Source organism: Xenopus tropicalis, chromosome 5 (assembly GCF_000004195.4).
Source record: "Xenopus tropicalis strain Nigerian chromosome 5, UCB_Xtro_10.0, whole genome shotgun sequence".
In the NCBI taxonomy this organism is placed as follows: Eukaryota; Metazoa; Chordata; class Amphibia; order Anura; family Pipidae; genus Xenopus; species Xenopus tropicalis.
Window position 1 is genome coordinate 106,705,952 of NC_030681.2, and position 20,341 is coordinate 106,726,292.

General features: G+C 38.3%; 1 protein-coding gene across 4 annotated transcripts; it reads left to right on the top strand.

Moving 5' to 3' along the window:
- Positions 1-24: 24 nt before the first annotated feature.
- On the top strand, positions 25-19,285 carry tmem44 (transmembrane protein 44). 4 transcript variants are annotated; one of them, XM_031901524.1, is made up of 10 exons: positions 25-164; positions 1,256-1,382; positions 3,211-3,304; positions 4,115-4,269; positions 7,318-7,404; positions 8,996-9,166; positions 10,319-10,477; positions 12,339-12,437; positions 14,229-14,396; positions 17,402-19,285. In XM_031901524.1, the coding sequence occupies exons 2-10, from the start codon at positions 1,335-1,337 to the stop codon at positions 17,519-17,521; spliced, it is 1,101 nt and encodes a 366-aa protein (XP_031757384.1). In that variant the 5' UTR covers positions 25-164; positions 1,256-1,334; the 3' UTR covers positions 17,522-19,285. The 4 variants fall into 4 exon arrangements, with proteins under 4 accessions (XP_031757384.1, XP_031757383.1, XP_012818195.1 ...); NM_001127007.1 differs by lacking the exon at positions 25-164 and adding an exon at positions 299-582 and having other exon boundaries at positions 17,402-17,873; XM_031901523.1 differs by lacking the exons at positions 25-164; positions 14,229-14,396 and adding an exon at positions 171-582.
- The last annotated feature ends 1,056 nt before the right edge of the window (positions 19,286-20,341 follow it).

Below are 20,341 nucleotides of genomic sequence, written 5' to 3' on the forward strand. Positions count from 1 at the left end.
GACATTTTTTTTTAACATTCCCCTAATGCACCCAAAGAAGATGCTGGAATCCACATATGAAGAATGCCCAATCACTTTTATGTGTACTAGAGTGAGTGAAAGCAACAATGCGGCATAATAAAACGAAGGAGCGTTTGGGCTGTGAGGAGGGAGACGTAGTGCAGGTGAGGCAGACTTCCTGCTTTGCAGGGCAGGTCTGTTGGGGAAGCCGCAACAGCTCACACACAATTACGTGTTACACAGATTTCTGCTGCTCTCAACTACTCAATTCGGCGGGGAGACTGAGTAGCGGCGACAAATCGCAAGAGTGGCAGTTCTGTGCGCTGCTCAAATCTACAGTCGCCAATACAGCAGCTCACTGCTTTGTTAAATAAAGCAGCATGTGATTCCTAGAATGGACAGGTGGAATGGGTGCCAGTCAGTATAAATGGACGAGACCAAGAATGGAAGCGCCGATAGCGCGGGGGGAGTCGGAGTATGGAGCTGGGACTATATGATCGCCTGCTTCGCTGAGGAAAAAGTTTGCGTGTCCTTCGTGCTGTGGCTCCTTTCCTGCATCTTCTGGCTCACCTCCTGCTCCATGTAACGCAGCTTGCTCTCTTAGTTTTTTTGGGGGGTGTATACAGAAACCATTTGTTCTGTGGTGCACTTGTCTTTGTGCCACAGTGGCCACTCATTGCCTCCAGCAGGAACATACAGTCTGTCCTTGTATCATGCTTTCAGAGAGAGTGAGAGAATTGAAAACGTAATAGACAATAATTGTACAAATATAAGAATATTAGAAGCTACTGAGGACATTTATTGCCATTGTAATGTCATATGACATGAGTGACATCGCTGAGCACAGATTAGGACTGATGGCATCCCTAAATGTTTTTAAGGATAAATTCTATAGGTTGTTCATGGCATGTGTATTATATTAAAATAAAGTACAGTTAGGCGCCAAGCATAATCTGGGTGGCTTAGTGTTCAGCAATACTGCCTTGCAGCCCTGTGGCATTCTGGATAATCCATGTTGGTGTTAAAATAACCCTAAAGGATTTATTACATTTTCATATGATTTTTAGCAGTCTTAAAGTATGGAGATCCAAATTATGGAAAGATCCTTTATCCAGAAAACCCTTGGTCCCGAACATTCTGGATAAAAGATCCTTTACCTGTACACTGCTTTATTGTATGACCAAAAAAACTTTTTTATTTGCATGAAAGTATTCCTCTAGCAAACTGAAAGGCTGTCATATTTTCTCTCCTTCAGACAAATTAACTTGCGATGTACAAGGAAATCCAGTCATGAGGCAACCGTGTTTTGGGATATATATAGATTTTTTGGCTCCATGTGTAACACTATTGGAGCACTGCTGTCCAAGCAACTCACTATCCAGGTATGTTATGGGAAACACACTTTGTCTATAGAGTGGCTATTCATCGCAAACTTATTTAAAGAAAAACATAATCTTTAAAGGTATTTGTGTAAAGGGCATAAAAAGCAAGCTATAGGTTATGGTAAGTATAAATTTAATTAAGCTGCTGTAGGATCTAGAGACACAGCAGCTCTAGGACAGTAAATATTTCCCAGTGGATTTTTTCTTGGAGTGCCTCTGTGTATGCTTTGAGTGAGTGCTTTGTTCCGCAACTGAGCATGCATATTTATATCCTGGAGGCAAGCCAAAAAGCAAAGCTCCGGAGCAGGGCTGCCATCACACCAGAGCTGGCTGGTAGAAGAATGTTCAATGATTCAAGAGTTGATATTTCTGTCATGACTGCTGTATACTTATGGTCATATGATTCCTCTGGCACAGATTTTACATTCTTTTTGCTTTGTTTACTAAGAATGCTTCATTTTTAAAGTGTATAAAATACTAATTGAGTTTCTGGCAGCCACAGTGTACAATGTAGTTTAAGAACTGCTATTGGAGATGATTATAAGCTAGGTACCTTTTATAGTTGGTTTTAACATGTGTTTGTTGTTTTAATGTTAGCTATAAAATTAATATAATAATATTAATATATTATTATATAATAATATTAATAATATATAATAGCTAGCATTATTTTTGAGCACAAACTAATTACATTGCCGGTGAATTTGTAATCCCTAGTTCTTCTTTCTCTAGCCCCCCAGATCCACCCCATTCGGCCTACTTGCTCCCCTTCGCATCGCCTATTATCTCTTTAACCCTGTCTCCTCACCAGTTCTCTGTCTGCTTCTGCCACCAATGGCACATCCTCACCCCTTCTGAGTCCCGCCCCTGCCGGTAAGGGCCCAGTCAAGAGGTGGCAACCCTAACTCTTGCTTATTTGAAAAGGAGCTATAGAGGTTAATCTCCAGAGCGATGGGGATTGGTTTACTCCACTTCAAGTGCATGTTTTCATGGCTTGGGGGGCATTGTCCCTTTACCATCAGTGTTCAATAGAAACATTTTCAGGAAGTTGAGATTTTCTGGCAGTCCAGCATGAACTTAACCAAGTCTTCTAACTTCAAGTAGGCCACCACATAAATGGGACAGCTTCCGGGCAGTGGAATTTTAATTCTGTGTATTGTTGTATTGTATTGTATCATTTGCAATACTTTTTAAAGGTGTAAAAACATAGGCAAGGTAATGCATTTGGATAGAAATAAGATTACATCCGTGTGGAGAGAACATTATTTTAAATGGGTCTGTTCTACTGCAGTGTAATCCTTGTTGAAAATTTAGTCTTTGCTCATCTCCTGATTTGCTTTCATTTACTGTTCTCTCTTCAGGTGTCTGCTAACTAGTTAATTTGGTTTATAGTACAGGTATCGGACCCCTTATCGGGATACCCATTATGCAGAAAGTTCTGAATTACGGAAAGGCCATCTCCCATAGACTCCATTATAAGCAAATAATCCCAATTTTTAAAAATGATTCCCTTCTTCTCTGTAATAATAAAACAGTACCTGGTACTTGATCCCAACTAAGATATAATTACTTTTTATTTGGGTCAAAACAATCCTACTCGGTTTAATTGCAGTTTAAATAATTTTTTTAGCAGACTTATGGTAGGAGATCAGAATTACGGAAAGACCCCTTATCCAGAATGCTCGGGACCTGGGGTATTTCGGATAACAGGTCCCATACCTGTACATGGAAAAAAAAGGATCCCTTCTTTGCCAGAAGTTGCATTTACAATTAAGTTGTTAAAACAAATGATTGTAATTTGGTATTTTTTCCTTTTGATTTCTTGCAGGTCATTACTGGATTCTATATGGCCTTAACAGATGTTGTACACTTTTTATTAACCCTTTTCCCTGTTTGCACCTACAAAGATAGACCCCGATCTAGTAAGTAAAAGTTGGTAAACAGATGTTCCATTTATCATTGGCAACTCATTAATGAGGATTAGTTAGGTAAAATTATTAAATGGAAACCAAGTCACAGAGTTCTACTGAATAATCTTTTTACATGGCTAATCTACAGCTTCCCATGTATAGCAACCCTATGCCAATATGTGCCCACTCTTCATCTGCGTTTCCAGGTGTTTGGCAGCTCATTCCCTGCCCCCATCCCTCTTCCCTGACATTGGCAGTTGGGCATGTGCGTTGTCAGTCTGAATCCCTGGCTGTACAATGTGCAATAATGACATCCAAACTTCACCCACAGGGTAAACTGTAGGCACATAATAGTATCTTTTTAGGTAATATTTCTGCTATACCTGTGGCTTATTTGCCTTATGTCCTGTAATGGTTCTAGACCTCACCTTCTTGTAGGTATGTGTCATGTACTTTGATGCAAGCACTTTTCTGTTGGTGTGGTATAAGTGAATTCTTTACAGATGTGTCACACACTGGTCCATTAAATCCACAAATTTTGGGTTTGGCCAAATAGTGAATTCCTCATACAAGATTCAACTATACCAAAAATAAGTATCTCATGATACATTTTTACACAAGTAATTTCTGTAGATAAGCATTTAAGATCTTTGTCCCTGCAACATGACATGACATAGTTTTATAGTTAATTTTGGGTGAAAAAATACCAAAGCCCATGAAGTTCAGCTCCTCCAAATAATGCCCAGTGCTTATAAATACATACCAAAAAAAACAATTTAAGTAGAACCTATGTTAAAAACCATTTATTTTTGTGACATTTAGACCATCGTTCTCGGACAAGGAAAAAGTCAATTCTGTCTGCTTTGTCAGTCACATTATTTGCAGTTGTTGGGTATAACTTACTGAATGCCCATAATTTTGCATCCTATGATGTGTCGTATATTCCACAAAGAAGGCTGCTTGAGTCTGCACTACAAGTAAGTAAATTGGTTAGCATGCCTGACCAATCATTTATTATGAAGTTGATAATAAGGATAATTTAATCCAGGCTAGCATTTAAGGTTTTTCTTGTTATTTCTATTTCTTAATATAAATCTATTCTCATTTCGGAGCTGAGAGAATTTATTTACCATCTGCACTTAATAAGAGTTTGAAAATGTTTTATAAACTCGCTCATCAAGCTAAAAGAGTAAATAAAATTCTAGTAATATAAATTATTTACCTTTTTATCATCTATTTTAAGTTGCCAATAAACTCTTTTTTTTTATATGAAAAAAGCATAACGGTATGGGTGCAGTGCTGTACTCTGTTACCCTTAGGCAGGTGACACTCATTTTACCTGCCCTCACACAGCTGGGTGAGGGACAACTCCCAGCACAAGGATGGGCCCTCTCTGTGTTATTGGAGAAAAGGTGGAATAGTTGGTCTACAACTCTCGGGTTGAATAAATCAGTTGGGCACAAGCTGTTATGTATCAAGTTACAAGTAACTGTTACCTCTATCTATAAATCTGGCCATGCACTGAAAGATAAGCTAGTTTGGCAAGGTTGCCTTGAGGTGGGCGATATTAAATTACATTGATGGGATGTTGGGGCAAGGACCACATCAACAAATCAACATGTGCTCCTTGCCCCACCCGAATTTCTAAACCTGCCCAATCAACAGCTGGATGTTTTTGGGGCAGATGTCAGGTAGGCCTGACTGAAGGTCCAATACCCATAGATCTCACCAGGATTACTAATTCTTCCACTTTATTCCTTGGAACACCAGACTGCTCACTAACTACCCTGATCTTAATGGCCTAGCCGCACTAAGTTTTTTATCACCCACTGGGAAATCTCTTCTCCTGCAGTGGATGGAAGCACCTGACTATACCTGGCCATTCCCATTAGTTGTGATTGTTGCATGTAAAACATATTACACGCAGCAATTCCAGCTAATGCGATGGGGCAGGTATTGTTGGGTGCTTAATCACCTGTTGGAAAAGATATTTCCTACCAAGTCACTTGTGTGACAAAGCCCAAATTCACGTTTGTCCTTTGGACCTCTTGGGATTTTTTTTTTGCATGACACAGTGGCAGCTACTAGAGGGAGTTCTAGAGTGTATTTCCCAAAAAGAAACACTGTAGGTATCGGAGAATGCACAAGCCCCTTTTTTGGATTGTGGCAAATCTAATCTGTTACCTGTTTTTACTACTCAGGCAGTGGTTGCTAAAACTCACAAGACAGAGTCATATTCATTTAACAAGTAAACATAATCCAAGGTATAGAAAGTAGTAAGAACATTGTCTGGTAGTAGAGACCATTTATGGACTACACAATAACATCTCTGTTTTTGCAGAACATTAACATTCCACAGGAAAAGATTTCATTATACAGTAGGAACCCAGGTGCTCTTATTGTTTATTCAGAAGGAACCGCTCAGTTACTGCATATGTCAGTGTGGTTTAATTAACTGCTTGTAATGAATATGCCTTCAGATGCTTCTTAAGAATGAACCTTCAGATATTATGATCTATGTGATTGTAATCCCAAGCTTCGCTTTAATAGATGACCTTTAAACTTTCATTATTAAGCAATTAATACTTTGGGATCTCCATCACCCTTTAAAGTCTGTCTTGTTAATGTATGCCAGATTTCATTTTTTACTATATAGGAGGTACTGTAGTCCCATTTTAAAATAAAATGACATTAAAAATATGAAGAGTTTCATGACCATGTAGACATGTGAGGCCACAAGGTGAGTTTCATGACCATATAAAAGTATGACGCAAGCATGTTGATGGCCAAAATAATAATGATTATTAAGGTGTTTGATTTCATTAGCACTGGAGAGTAAAATGGGAGTAATATAATGTAAGGCACAAAGTTTGCTACAGGGTTAGTCACCTGTAGCAGTCAACATTGTGCCTCTTATTGCATGTATGAATGTTTACATTATTCTGTTACAAGGTGTATTTCTAATAAATTATGCCAAAAGACAAGACTGTAACATGTGCAAAAGTAAAAACTTGCCAAAAGGGAGAGCTGGTCCAGGTGCACCAGCCCTAGGCCCTCAGCCAGGGTAGTAGACCTACATAGAGACTCAATAATTACTTTTTACATAGTTACATAGGGTTGAGAAAAGACCAAAAATTCATCAAGTTCAACCCTTCCAGTTCAATACTTATTATTTTTTTTTGTGAAAGACCAGATCAGCAAGATTTTGTGCCTGGAGGGTGTTTTTGTCTTGTCCAGCCTAATTCCAGATGGCAGATATTTGCATGCTGTGCTGTTCTGCCCTACAGAATAGGCTTCTTCATTTTTTGCTAATACACCAAAAAACTAATATTTTCTTAGTTTTTCACCTCTGTAACTTCTCTTTGAATAAACATATTAGACATTTTAAGATTTAGTATGAAGAAATACATTTAATAAAAAAAAAAAAAAAAAATTTTGAAAGTGAATAGCCCGTGAAATTAATAACATAAAATGAAGAATTTCCAAGATATTTAGTTCTGCGGCTTCTCTTTGTCGGTCTTTGCCAGTCTTGAACCAACCCCCAATTCCCTGTTGAGGTTTCCTGTTTCTGTCGCCTGCAGAGTGCCGAAAACCCAAAGTGCTATTGTGCATGTGCTTTACTTCCAGTTATTTTGTATGTCAATGATCTGATGGTTGGCACAGTTCTGCCAACCAGAGCAATAACATTTAAATTAAAGGGGTGTGCACAGTAATGCTGGATTCCTGAACTTACTACTTCATCATTTGATGGGTAGGATCCATTGTCGCAAGCAAAGGGTCAGGGGAATTGGAGATTTGTTTAGGACTGGCAAAGATGAGCTGCAAAGCAAAAAATCTTAGTATTGCTTCATTTAAAAAAAAAAAAAAATCTATATAGATTAAAAAAGTTTTCTAATAGCTGTTCACTTTCAGAAATTTGTCCAATGGTGAACATGCCCTTTTAAGCTGTCTTGTTGTAATTCATTTTATTAGATGTTCCTTTTATTTGTAATTGAAGTGCCAAGACACAATGTTTCCTTTTCCAGGAACGCACCGACATTGTGGGCTTCATGCTGGGAATTATCGCTGTTATTGTTTCATGGACAGCCAGGGTACCCCTTTTAACAAAAGTAGTAAGTGCAAAGAAAAACCTTCATTTTGAGAGTGGTAATTATTATATAAAATGTAAAATAACTTTTTATTAACTGTTTAAATCAGTGCAGTCCAACTTCTGTGGTACCGGAGGGCTGGAATTTTTCTGGTCTACATGGTAAAGAGCCACTACCACTCCCCTTTTTTAAACTGCACCCACTTCAAACCACACCTATGTTATCACAAGAGCTTTTAAAACCATAACCACATTAATGGTGGTAGCGCAGCAAAAACCCAAATGGTTGGTGCTCACTGTGGGGATATCACCCATCATTCATATGTGAAAGAATTATATTACCGGTATGTCATATTAAGACATACCCTTAAATCCATATGCCTCCTCCCCTGTAGATAGCACAGCAATCCTCAGCACATAATTATACACCTTAGGGACCATTTATTGACTATTTCCAACTGCTAACAAACTCCCAAAACAAACCATTGCCAGGTTCAACTCCCACAGGCAGCATAGGGCAGACAGAGTACAATGTGTGTGCCATACTCTGCTTGCCCTATGCTGCTTGTGTGTGCCATACTTTGCCTGTGTGTGCCATACTCTGCCTGCCCTATGCTGCCTGTGTGTGCCATACTTGCCTGCCCTACCCTGCCTGTGTGTGCCATATTCTGCCTGATCAGATATCAATGACCCAGAGAGTACATATTTTCTTAGTGGATTAGTGCAATTTTATTGAGACATCACCACACGATGTCTTGGTAAAATTACACAAATCCACTGAGAAAATGTGTACTCTCTGGGTCATTGATATCTGATTTGGAAATGTTGTACAGCCAGCACGGGTTCTGTAACCTGTTAAGGAGTACCTACTGATAACATTGAAGGCTACTGCAGGACTTTTAATTTATATTGACCATATTCTGTCTGCCCTATGCTGCCTGTGTGTGCCATACTCTGCTTGCCCTATGCTGCCTGTGTGAGCCATACTCTTCCTGCCGTACCTTGTCTGTGTGTGCCATACTCTGCCTGCCCTATGCTGTCTGTGTGTGCCATACTCTGCCTGCCCTATGCTGTCTGTGTGTGCCTTACACACAAGCAGCATAGGGCAGGCAATACATACAGAGACACAGTGCTGGCACTGCTCCTGAGGTGTGAACAATGCAGGTACTGCAAGGTGTACAGGGATTACATGTATAAACAATAAAGGGGTTTAAGGATACCATTTAAAGTTTACACAGAGGTAAGCAGTCACAGCAGCCAGACAGGTGAGGGGCCACACAGAGGGGGGTTGCAGGCCACCACTTGGACAGCACTGGTTTAAATGATGGAATATTTTTGTGCGATTTCAATATTTTCTCAGTCATTTCATAAAATAATCTCTATAGCTTTGACTGCAGAAATGATTCTGATATAAATTGTTTAGACTAAAATGCTAGCAGCATGCACTTTCATAAGATCCATACTATAGCAAATTACCTGACTAGATAACTATCTTCAGCATAGATTGGGATTTAGTATCCTAAAGGTTTGCATCAGTTATCTGTCCAGTTAGTCGTTCAAGGTATTTACCTGATTGTTTAAATGCTAACTAACCATAAGCACGTTTTTGTTTGCAGTGTAAGGGGAAGGTATTCCCAGTTCTGCATATCTGGGCTATCTTCTTTTCCTCTCTCGCCAGCATTATGTATGCAATTTCTGTCATGTCTCATGATCGCCATCCTGCATACTTTATAAGGGCCATTCCTTGGTTTCTCATCTCTTTGGGAGCTGCTGCTCTAGATGTTGCCGTATCCTTATCTAAATGTCACCAATAAGACATCATTGGCCTTGTGACAATTTTGTGTGGTAAAAAGTGTTGTGTGAAAAAGTGCCTTTCCCTGTGGCACATGCTTATTGCTGGATCTACCCCCATTCTGAATTCTTACAGTCACATTTGTATGGTTTGTTATTTTGGCTCTTTCTCGAAAACCCTACGCACTTCTGTAAATATGTTGTCTCTATATAAGCAGCTTTGAATTTGACATGGCAAGAGCCAGCCTGTAGCCATTCAGGGCATTCAGACACAGGATAAGGACATCCTGTTGTGGGATGTTATCAGTTTAATTGTTTAGAGAGAACTGATAACACCACAGTTCCCAGTTCAGGTTTAGTTTAGGGCTGAGTCAGAGTTACACCTGTTTGAGTTTCTCTTTAAAATGCCAATTTATATTCTTTATAATAAAAGCAATTTTGTACAATCCGATAATGTATGCTTTTGAACAGATTTTTAACCTTTTAGCTAAATTTTTAGTATGATATAGAGTGACCATATCATAGCAAATTTTTAATTTTTCATACCACAATTATTTGTCACCTTCTTCTGCCATTCTTTAAATTGGGGTCACAGACCCCAGCAGCCAAAAAACTATTGCTCTGTGAGGCTACAGTTGTATTGTAACGTTTTATTATTTATCTTTCTGTTCAGGCCTCTCCTATTTATATTCCCATGTCTTTCATTCAAACCACTGCATGGTTGCTGTGGTCATTTGGATCCTAGCAACCAGATAGCTTCTGAAATTCCAAACTGGAGAACTGCTAGACAAAAAGCTAAATAATTTAGAATCCCACAAATAATAAAAAAATGAAGGCCAGTTGCAAGTTGTCTCAGAATATCACTTTCAAAAGGTGAAGGACCCCTTTAAAACCTGAAATAAAAAGGCCCAGTGGATGGTTGAAAAGCAAGGATGAATATTAACCAGTCTAAGTAGATATGCCTTATTTTAGTGCTGTTTATGTTTCTTAGTATGGTGAGTGTAACAAAACATTTTAATGTATTGGTCTCTCTTTTTATACAGCCCTCATAATAGCACCACATACTCCAGGTTAAGTTCTTTTGAAAACCTATGCTACACTATGCTGTAATTTGTTGTGGTTTAGTACTTAACATACTGATTCTGTAGCTTATGTTCTTGTCCTGCCTAATGAAACATAAGTTTATACTTCCAATGACATTGGTTTCTATGCCAGCGGACATTTCAGACCAAACTGAGTTGCTTGCACAGGATGAAGAACATGGGGAAGAAACAGATGGAAAGCACAATCCTGCAGAGAAGAAACGGGTATGCAGAGAATATAATGTGTATCATGCAGTGTGCTTCCTTATTCCATCCACTACTGGTGAATCTTTTGCATAACATAGAGATTTATCAATTTTGCAACATTAAAGGAAAAATGAAAGATTAACAAAAAATTAGACTAGACATACCCAAGGCCACCACAGCCCTTTAGCGGTGAATATCTGTGCTGCAAAAGATCCCCCAGGATCCCCAGGTCACTTTTTTCTGTTGATTTATAGCACGCGTGCCATTACCTTACAGTACAATGTAAAATTCATAATATAAGCCTGACTAATTCAGGTTCACATTACAGTGCAGCATAGACACTAGTGAATTATACATCAGAATTATCAGCCCTGTATAACATCAACTTCTATGAAATATGTAGTCTTATTTTCTGCAAGTTTTTCATACTTTGCTATCAGGTGTTGGGTTTCCCTGTATTTGCATCTCCTTTCATAAATGAGTTCTTCCAAATCGCCTTTCTCAGACCCACATTAACCAACTATTGAAGGGCACCATCTTTCGCCTTAACTTATTTCTAATGTTTCATATTTCATATAAGCAGTATATTACAGTTTCTCACCCCAGTACTATGATAGGTTGCAAATAAAAAGCTAGAGGTACCTAGCTAGTAGTGTTGCACAGGCCAGCCCAAGACCCACAGGTTTACATGCAGGTCGGGTGGATTTGGGCCAGCATCCACGCAACCTTTGCTGGTCGTGAGTCGGTTTGGGCCTAACTTTAAGTGTCTGTCTACCCTGCCCAATATTTAAAGACTTATGCCTATAGGATCTATAAATACCGGAGGCTTGGCAGGTTGGGTCGGGTGTGGGTTGTACACTTGTCCCCATAGTGTACTATAACTAGTATACTTGCTCTCTTTAAATGGCCTTGACTTGACTGCTCCTTGGCATATGTGAGAGACTCTTCGGCAGAACTACTGGGGGTGCAGAGGGTGCGATTGGTTGCACCAGAGCGTATTTGGAGCAAAAAATGCATCCAGCTTGAACTGGAACAGATCACCCCTCCATTGCCTGCCACACTAGGACACATTTTTATATAAGCTGATAGGATTGTGCCCTTCAGCAAACACAGTCAAACAGGTTTCTATAAAAAGTGTTCTGTTAGGGTGAGTGTGGTGTGGGCAGGAGCAGACCTGCTCAACTTATTGGATGTTGTTCCAAAACATATTGAGCAATAAATATGCATTACAACATTCTTTTGCTGTACATATATCTACTCTAGACTAGCAGCAGTATTTTAGTACTTAAAGTAGATATTCACAGACAATAGTGTGATTTTGAACAGCCCCTGTCAGAAAAAACATTTTTGTAAATCATCTTTATTATTTAAAATGTTTAGTTTTGAAGCTATAAATCATGGTCAGTGCTGCTAAATCTGTCTCTCCTCTGCTCTCTGTAGGGGATTTCCCAGACCAGGACTTGGTTCACACTGAAATGGTTACTGCCTTCCCTCTCCCTCTTCATTTGTGTATCTTTAATACCATTGGCTGACAAGATTCAGAAAATTAATGAAATGCAAATGAAGTAGGAGATGGAAGGCTACACAGTAACCAGTTCAGTTTCAGCTTCCTGTTTGGGTAGAATGCAAGGTGGTGTTGGCAATCCCTTCCAAAGAGAGAGGAGAGGAAAGAGCAGTGCTGATCCTGGTCTTTAGCTTCAAAACTAACCATTTTAAATGGAATGAAATTTTAAAGAATTACAAAACTGTTTTTTTCTGACAGGGGCTCATCACCTTCAGACAATAGTTGGTCATTACATTTACAGTTAATGCATATAAACTTCCACATAGATACCTTATAAATATTTCTAAACCAATATTTTATATCATATGTTTGTAGAAAAGTTGGACTCCATTAAATATGATTCCTGACAGAGGGCAGAACATTAAGAAAGCACTCGGACGGTACGTGAGACTAAGCATTGAACAGGTGCAGGAGGTAAGGCCTGAGCACTTTGAAAAGGGGAGACTTTACCCACACAGCTACATGTATTAATAATGGAACATTCTACATTTAATGTTATTGCAATTTGATTTATAACCTAAAGATGCCATAGTAATAATATGGATTGGGCACAGCCACTACAGAATAAGGGTTCAGTCCCGTAGGGTAATTAGAATATAAACTGATGAAAAAAGCATAATTCAACAAAACCACATTTTAATATAAGATTGTGCAGTTATTTCCCACTAGTTTAGCCTGACTGATCAATCACATTGTACTTTTCTTCCACACTTTCCTGTGTCTTTATCCCTTTACTGAAGCTTAAACCCAATTTAAAATTTAGATGAAGATTTACAGCAGGGTCTTTGTTTAAGATGTAAATATGTTATCCCTTTCCCTGTAATATGCTTAAATTAGCAGTTATCACAGATATAAAAGAATAAACACACAGAAGCAGCTGGCTGGATTGGTGACTAAAACCTTTAGCCGGCTTCAAGGAAAAAGGGGTTTGGTGGGACACTGATGAAAATAACGACTTGTAGAATCAGTTATGCTGTATATTCAGTGCAAGATATGTTTCCTCTTGTTTGGAGGACGAGGTTTTGAAAGAATTTGGCACAAACCTTGCCTCTATGCCAGAGTTTAACAGGAGTGTTTTGCTGAGCCTTGTGTTTCAGATATATGACTGAAAATAAACACTTCATGGAGGCAGCTTGTATTGGGTTTTTTTTATTTGCATTGGGTTATTTGGGTTTTTTTATCTGCATTGTTGGCAATATTTGTTCTTTGATAGGAATTGTCTGCTTGCAGGAACACCCCCCTACTCAATGCTGGCTGAGAGAGAGAAGATCCAGCTACTGACCCAGCCAGCTGCTCCTGCGTTTTGTTGGTTTAATTTTTGTATTCCTCTGATACGTGTACTTAAAAGTAATTACTAGGGAAATGGTTAACATAAGCTAAAGACCGTTTTTCAGTACAGTTATATGGTGCATAATTGTGCAGTGCACAGTTATTTCTGGTGTCAGGGTCACTTTATTAATGTCTGTAAAATGAAGATAAACATGCTTCTTTTAATCTAGCTGTGCAGAAAGAAAACTACTGTTATATATTGTGTAATTTGGACATCTACACAGCTGGAACAAGCAGGAGTGAGACCAAATTGTATCTCTTTTCACTTCCAAAACTGGTGATTCTCACCAGTTTGCCAAGATGAGGCACTGGCAAAGTAGATTTTCAGTTTGGGCAGATGGATGTCCTGTCAAAACAAAAGCATTCCCATATGGCAAGGCAGTAAGGGCATAAATAGCCAAACTACCCAACCAAAGCTGGCATGTATGGCCACCTTATGACAGAACCAATTGCATTGTATTCTGAATGTGTAGTGAGAGAGTAATTTATTTTAAGATGTATTCTGGGAAAATAATTATTAGGGCCATTATATTTAAATGGTAAACAACCTGTCACTTTTTAAATATAACTAACTATAAACCAATAGGGTTGTTTCACCATTGGTTTAAATAGGACACTATGGTATTACTATAATACAAAGCTTTCTTTGCTTTGCTATCGCCACACATCAGACTAATTTGGTGTTTACAGTTATGTAACTGACAATGCAGAACAAGTTTGCTGAATCCTATACCTATTCATTATTCAATTAAACTTCATATGCTTGTGCAACACAAAAAAATGTATGAACTTTGTGGCTGTTATATTTGACAAATAGTATTTCTTATTCTCTTTGCCCTGGTCTTTTTAATTTGTTTAGTTTCCTTCAATGTTTAGGTAGGGAGTGAAGTGAGGTTACCCGGTGATGGAGAGAATAATACTGGGACCAACAATGAGCCTATTTGTTACCTAGACCTACCTCTGTATCCACCGGATCATGTTACCTTAGCTAAGCTGTGCTCTACCAGTTCTTCTGAGGTCTCTTCTTCTAACAATGAACTGGAGGTATGTGGTATTTCCTTCTCCAATTCCCTTTTTGCTTTCTTTATCTATGAAGAGGGCATGAATGGATTGGTCTCAATGAAAGTTTTAAAAACAAATTAAAACTTACATAAATCACAGTTTATTGGGGAAAAAAAGTAGAAGGAAAAATAGTCAAGATAAAAAATTTACTTTCCCTTCTGTTTGTAGTCACTTTTTTGGGGAGTGAATGGAATAGTGTGTGACTTAAAGTGATACTTTAAAAAACTGCTCTTCAAAATATTAATGTACATTTGGGGGCTGATTTACTAAGACACGATTTCGAATCCGAATTGGAAAAATTCCGATTGGAAACGAACATTTTGCGACTTTTTCGTATTTTTTGCGATTTTTTTCGCAGTCTTTACGATTTTTGCGTAAAAACGCGAGTTTTTCGGCGTCTTTACGATTTTTGCGTAAAAACACGAGTTTTTCGTAGCCATTACGAAAGTTGCACAAAGTCGCGATTTTTTCGTAGCGTTAACACTTGCGCGCAAAGTCGCGCCTTTTTCGTAGCATTAAAACTTAAAAGGCGCAACGTTTCGCGCAAGTTTTAACGCTACGAAAAAATCACGACTTTGCGAAACTTTCGTAATGGCTACGAAAAACTCGCGTTTTTACGCAAAAATCGTAAAGACGCCGAAAAAATCGCAAAATTACCGATCATTACGAAAAAAACGCAATCGGACGCATTCGGCCCGTTCGTGGGTTAGTAAATGTGCCCCTAAAAGTTACCTATAGGTCATGTTAATCATTTTTCACTGAAAGGTCAACTTTTGTAAGTAATTGTTACTTGAAGTTCCTAAACCTGACTGTTTGCCAACCTGACTGTCCCCTCTCAGCCTGTCAGTTATAGCTTCTAATGCTAACAGACTCCTGCAGCACAAATATGGCAGCCCCCTCATAGAGGAACATGGGGGATTAGATAGGTAACATAACGGCATCAGGCAAATACTTTTAAGGCAAAATTCTAAATAGCGTGCGTGTTATAATAGATTAAAAAATGATTTAATTTCTGGTGTCAGTATCTCTTTAAAGTGGTGGTTCAACTTCAAGTTATCTTTTAGTATGTTATAGAATGCCCAGATCTTAGTTCTTGCATTTCCTACCTACACTTCTTTATGGAAATTTTTTATACAGAGTTTCAAGGGTAAATTTATTCACAGAATCATGCTAATGTCGCACTTAAGCGCAAAAAGCTTTTCTCCTCTCGCCAATGTTGGCTTGCCAAAATATTATAGTCCTAAAAACTCATTCAACTCTATGCTGATATACCTATTGGTTTGAACTAACTCACAACACCTAGCACCTTACTTCATTTTTTGGCTATAAGTGGCCTCTATGATTTATATGGTGCACTCCTCACATACCCTGTGCACCAGTTGCTGAATTATAAAAGTAAGGAAGGGACTTTGTGTGAGAAAGCAAAGAGTTCAATGAGTGAGGAAATTGTCAAAGCTTGGGAAATTCTGTGAGAGGAAACCGGTGGATGTAGTAAAAGACATTTGTGTTTTAAGCGTGCACAGAAAATAATTCAGCAACGATGACTAATGTAGAAATGGCTCATACCTTTAAAGGAGAAGGAAATGTAAAAACTAAGTAAGCTTTATCAGAAAGGTGTAACAATACTTACCCCTGGTGGTCCCCGCCGTCTTCCCGGCAGGGACGCCTGCCGACTTCTCATGGATGCGCACTCGGCACCCGCGTCCCTTTTAAGTGACAATCACACACCGCGAAAATGGAAATATTTAAAGCCTGCTTGCGCATGTTTCCTTTACCCAACGTAGGTTCAGCTGCTCTAACGTTCCTGGGTGTGTTTCCTATCTGAATTTTCGTGTTTGACCTAGCCTGAACCTGTTTTTCTGACGATTGCTGCCTGACCTGATCTCTTTGCCTGATTTTGACGCTTTTGGATCCTGAATTTGTACCTCGCTGCCAGTATGGTTTTGACCATTTGCCTGTTTTTGACTAAGCCTCCTTCCTCTGATTTTGTACGCTTTGGTTCCCTTGCCTGTCCAGAACATTTGCCCTGGTTCTCTCGCGGCACCCAAGTAGCGGAGGGCTCCTCCAGAAGCGATAGGTGGCTGTTATAGGCAGAAGAGTGAGCTCAGACCAGGGACCTTGGCTTTTGTTCTGGGTTTTGGCCTCCCGTGCATTACAAAAGGTCTATGTAAATACAGCCATAAGCACTCACAAAAAACGCTGCACTGAGTCCTCTATCAAAAGACACACAGGATTTCTCGTCTCCTTTTTTCCTGTGCCAGCTCTCACCTCTCTTCCCTCTCCCATAAGAATGCTAAGAACTCCCCCACCCTTTAGGAATGTGGATCTGAGCCATACAGCTGGAAGCTTCCTCATAGTCTTACAAACTGCGCATGTACAGGGGTCTTGGTCTTGGTGCAGGAGCGTGGCATTATGGGAATTTTGTACAAAGCTCAGCGTTTTTTTTTCCTATGATGCTTCTGATCATCTGAACAGGCGAAATATGGGGGAGACTTAAGGGCACTATTGAGACAACTGAAGGTTGAGATTAACTCTTCATTAGCCTTTCCTTCTCCTTTAACAGGGTGAACCACTTTACATGTGGTAACCATAACCTATATCTCTGCTACTTGAAAAACATTGTGTGTGACATTAGCCTATTGGTTACTGGATGCTCCAGGAAGAAAGACTGATATCAGTGCACACATATTTCCCATTGAGTCTTAATATTGAAAAAAAAAAAGCCTTTGTCATTTTTATGGTTCAGATGTTAATTTAAACATTTTTTAGGTTGGAGGGTCTATTCTGGATATCTGAAATGGGTTACTGATCACCCAGCATGGTAACCGTGCTACTTGCACTTCTGGCTGTTGACAATAATCACTAGGGTTCCTATATCTGTGCATAACTTGCCTGATAATATTGATGCTTCCAATACTTCTATTATACTGTCATATAATGTGCAATCAGTGATGGGTTCATTTTATTGTTTTATGTCATTTTTTCAGTGGGACTTTGAAGATATTAATCCACAGTGGAGTAACAACTCTCACATACCAAGTATTCATCCCAAAGACAGCTCTGTATTGAGCACTGGTACTGAACAGCAACTTGCCCATTTGTTGTGAGCAATCAGCAAGGATTTTACAACCAATAAAACAACAAACTGCAAGGCTGTCAGTACAGGCGGCCATCAATTGAGAAGACTTCAGATAAGCACTGAAAATGCAAATGTTGCCTCAACAACTATAGGGGAATATTTCTTTCACTTGTGACTGTGTTTCTTTGCAACTGGGAATGGACTGCAGCAGCAGGAGGTTCTATAGAGGTCATTAGAGCAAATGTTGTACTGTTATTGTGTTTCAGAACTGAATACAATTATCTGGAAACTGTATAATTATAGAGTGGCTTTTGGAAGGTTTTTGAAATAAATATGAACACATGTTATACAGAGCTTGAATAATAAAACAGTACTTTGTATTTGATGGTAAATAAGCTGCATGAATCCATATTGGTGGTAAAACAATCCTGTTTGGTTCATTTAATGGTTAAATGACTCTTAGCAGGTTTATGGTATGATGATCCAAATTATGGAAAGATCCCTTATCCGGAAAACCCCAGGTCCCAAGCATATTGCTTGTGCATGCACAGTAGTTTAAAATCCTTGGTTAAAGTGACCACATATAGAGAGAATTCCAATATACAGAAGCTGTGAAACTATTGAGTAAACTGAGAACACATTTTTAACTGATAAATTGATTTAGACATTTCCAGCTTGGCCTTCTGTACAGAGACGAAAGGGCACATTCACTTACCTTGATGCAGTATGCAAAGTGCAATTTTGGTAGCTCTATTCCCCTTGTGGCAGTAGACTCAGCAGTGCCCAAAGGACTCAGTGGCACAGAGTGTAACTCTAGGGAAGTGCGAAAAGCACATTTTGACAAAACAAGACTTTAAACTAATATTTTTGCAAAATACACATTTATGAAAAAGTCAGCATGGATCAATACTTACTTTATACCCCAAACTACCTGCAATTTACGTTATTTCCAAAAAGGACTCAAAAAAATCATCTCATTTCCCATATGTTCTTGAGTACAAAGACAAAACATCATAAAGCTCAGGTCTTTTACAGTTTGTTACTAACTATTTGTAGGATATGCACATTTTTACCTATACAGTTGGACTGTATTGACTAGCACATTCAGATTGCCATGGCTAACACTTCAGCCCCTGAAGAAATAAACTATCTTAGCTGGGAAGATTTCAAGTCTTTTATTGATAATATTGTTGATGAATCCACTGATTTGAGTTCCCATACCTGTGCATACAAATTAGTGACAACCAAGTTACTGATCTAAGCCCTACAAAGCTGAAAGCGCTTATTTGTATTCTATTTGCAAATGCTTCAGTGTCTATAACATTGAAATGGAAGGCGCATACAGCCCAACCATAATGTTTTGGAGGAACCAGGTAAAGTACTACCCATGTATAAACTGTTATATAGTAAGAGCGGGTACCCCACAAAATGTGAAAAAATATTATCCTCGCTGTACAAACACAATATGTAAGGTTAGCACCAGCACATCAGCCCCAATATGCCCCAACAACTGCTAAACATGAATGGCCTGGTGTCTAATAGTAATCCTATAGGGAAAAAAGCAATGCACAGTTTATGTTTTATTTACTATTGTAAACTTTAGATTTTTAAATAACAGTTTAATGGATGTACATGCAGCATAGACATATGATGGAAACTGATAATAGATTTAATGGTTACTAATGCTGATATAAACAACAGTATTTGTATCATATGAATCTGCTTATTATAATCTGAATGGAAACTCTGTCTGTACTCTCTTTCTTCATAAAGTACTGGTTAAAAAAATGAAGTGACACTCTGTGGTATATTCTTGCAACTACATTACACAATACATACAGAAAAAACGCCAGAAATTTAAGTAGCTTGGTAAATTATATGTTCAAATATTCCAAAACTAGATACCTACATCTGTCCAAAACAATTGTTAAAGGGATTGTAAACCCTAATGCTCAGAATTTGCAAATCTCATAGTTTTTTTCTCTATATTTTGATATAATAGTGATTTTTACACTGCTGATACCGACCGTCTACTGACAGTAGAGAGAAAATATCCGAAAGGAAACCCCAGAAAAGAATGGCAAAACTGTTTCAATTTCATTAATTGCCATCATCTTCATATGTAGCAAAAATGTATGTAAATGCTAAATCTCAAGTTAAAAAGGGTTTACTTTTTCTTTTTTAAAATGTCCTATTGATGTGAGTACCTGTTAGGATTAAATCCCATGATATATAGATTTTTTAATTTAATGGGAAATATTTAAAAATAAACAGTATGCTAGATAGCATTATCATAATAGACACGGTATACTGATTAACTCACATACAATGAATAAATTATTCCTTTACGGTATAAAACTGTTGATAAAAGCACATTCAAAAGGTATAGTACATTTGTGGACATGTACATATTGTACCTTTTCAGTTTTGTTTATATGCCCTGTGTGAGATGGTTAACAGTGGCACCCTTAATGATGTTACTGCAATTTTGGCAGTATGACAGGCTCTGAAGGGTCTGTGAAGTCTGTGGTTTACCCAAAAATATTTATGACCAAAAAAAAATATCTATGACCACTTGTTGAATTAAGGGCCCATATGAAACAAAAAATAAGTGGATGGATAATTTACCAAAAATGGCCAATACTGCTTTATAATTCTGTGTATTTCCTTATAACGGCTATGGTGGTAACTAGGATTTTATCCATAATGGAGTTTCTTTGGATCAAACTTAAGACTGTGTCACTTGTTATATTGTCTACCTCGCTCTTAGCTTTAAAGGACAATGAAAGGTTAATACAAATTAAAAGTAAGTCTAAAGGCATTCTTTTTAAGTACTTACTGCATATCT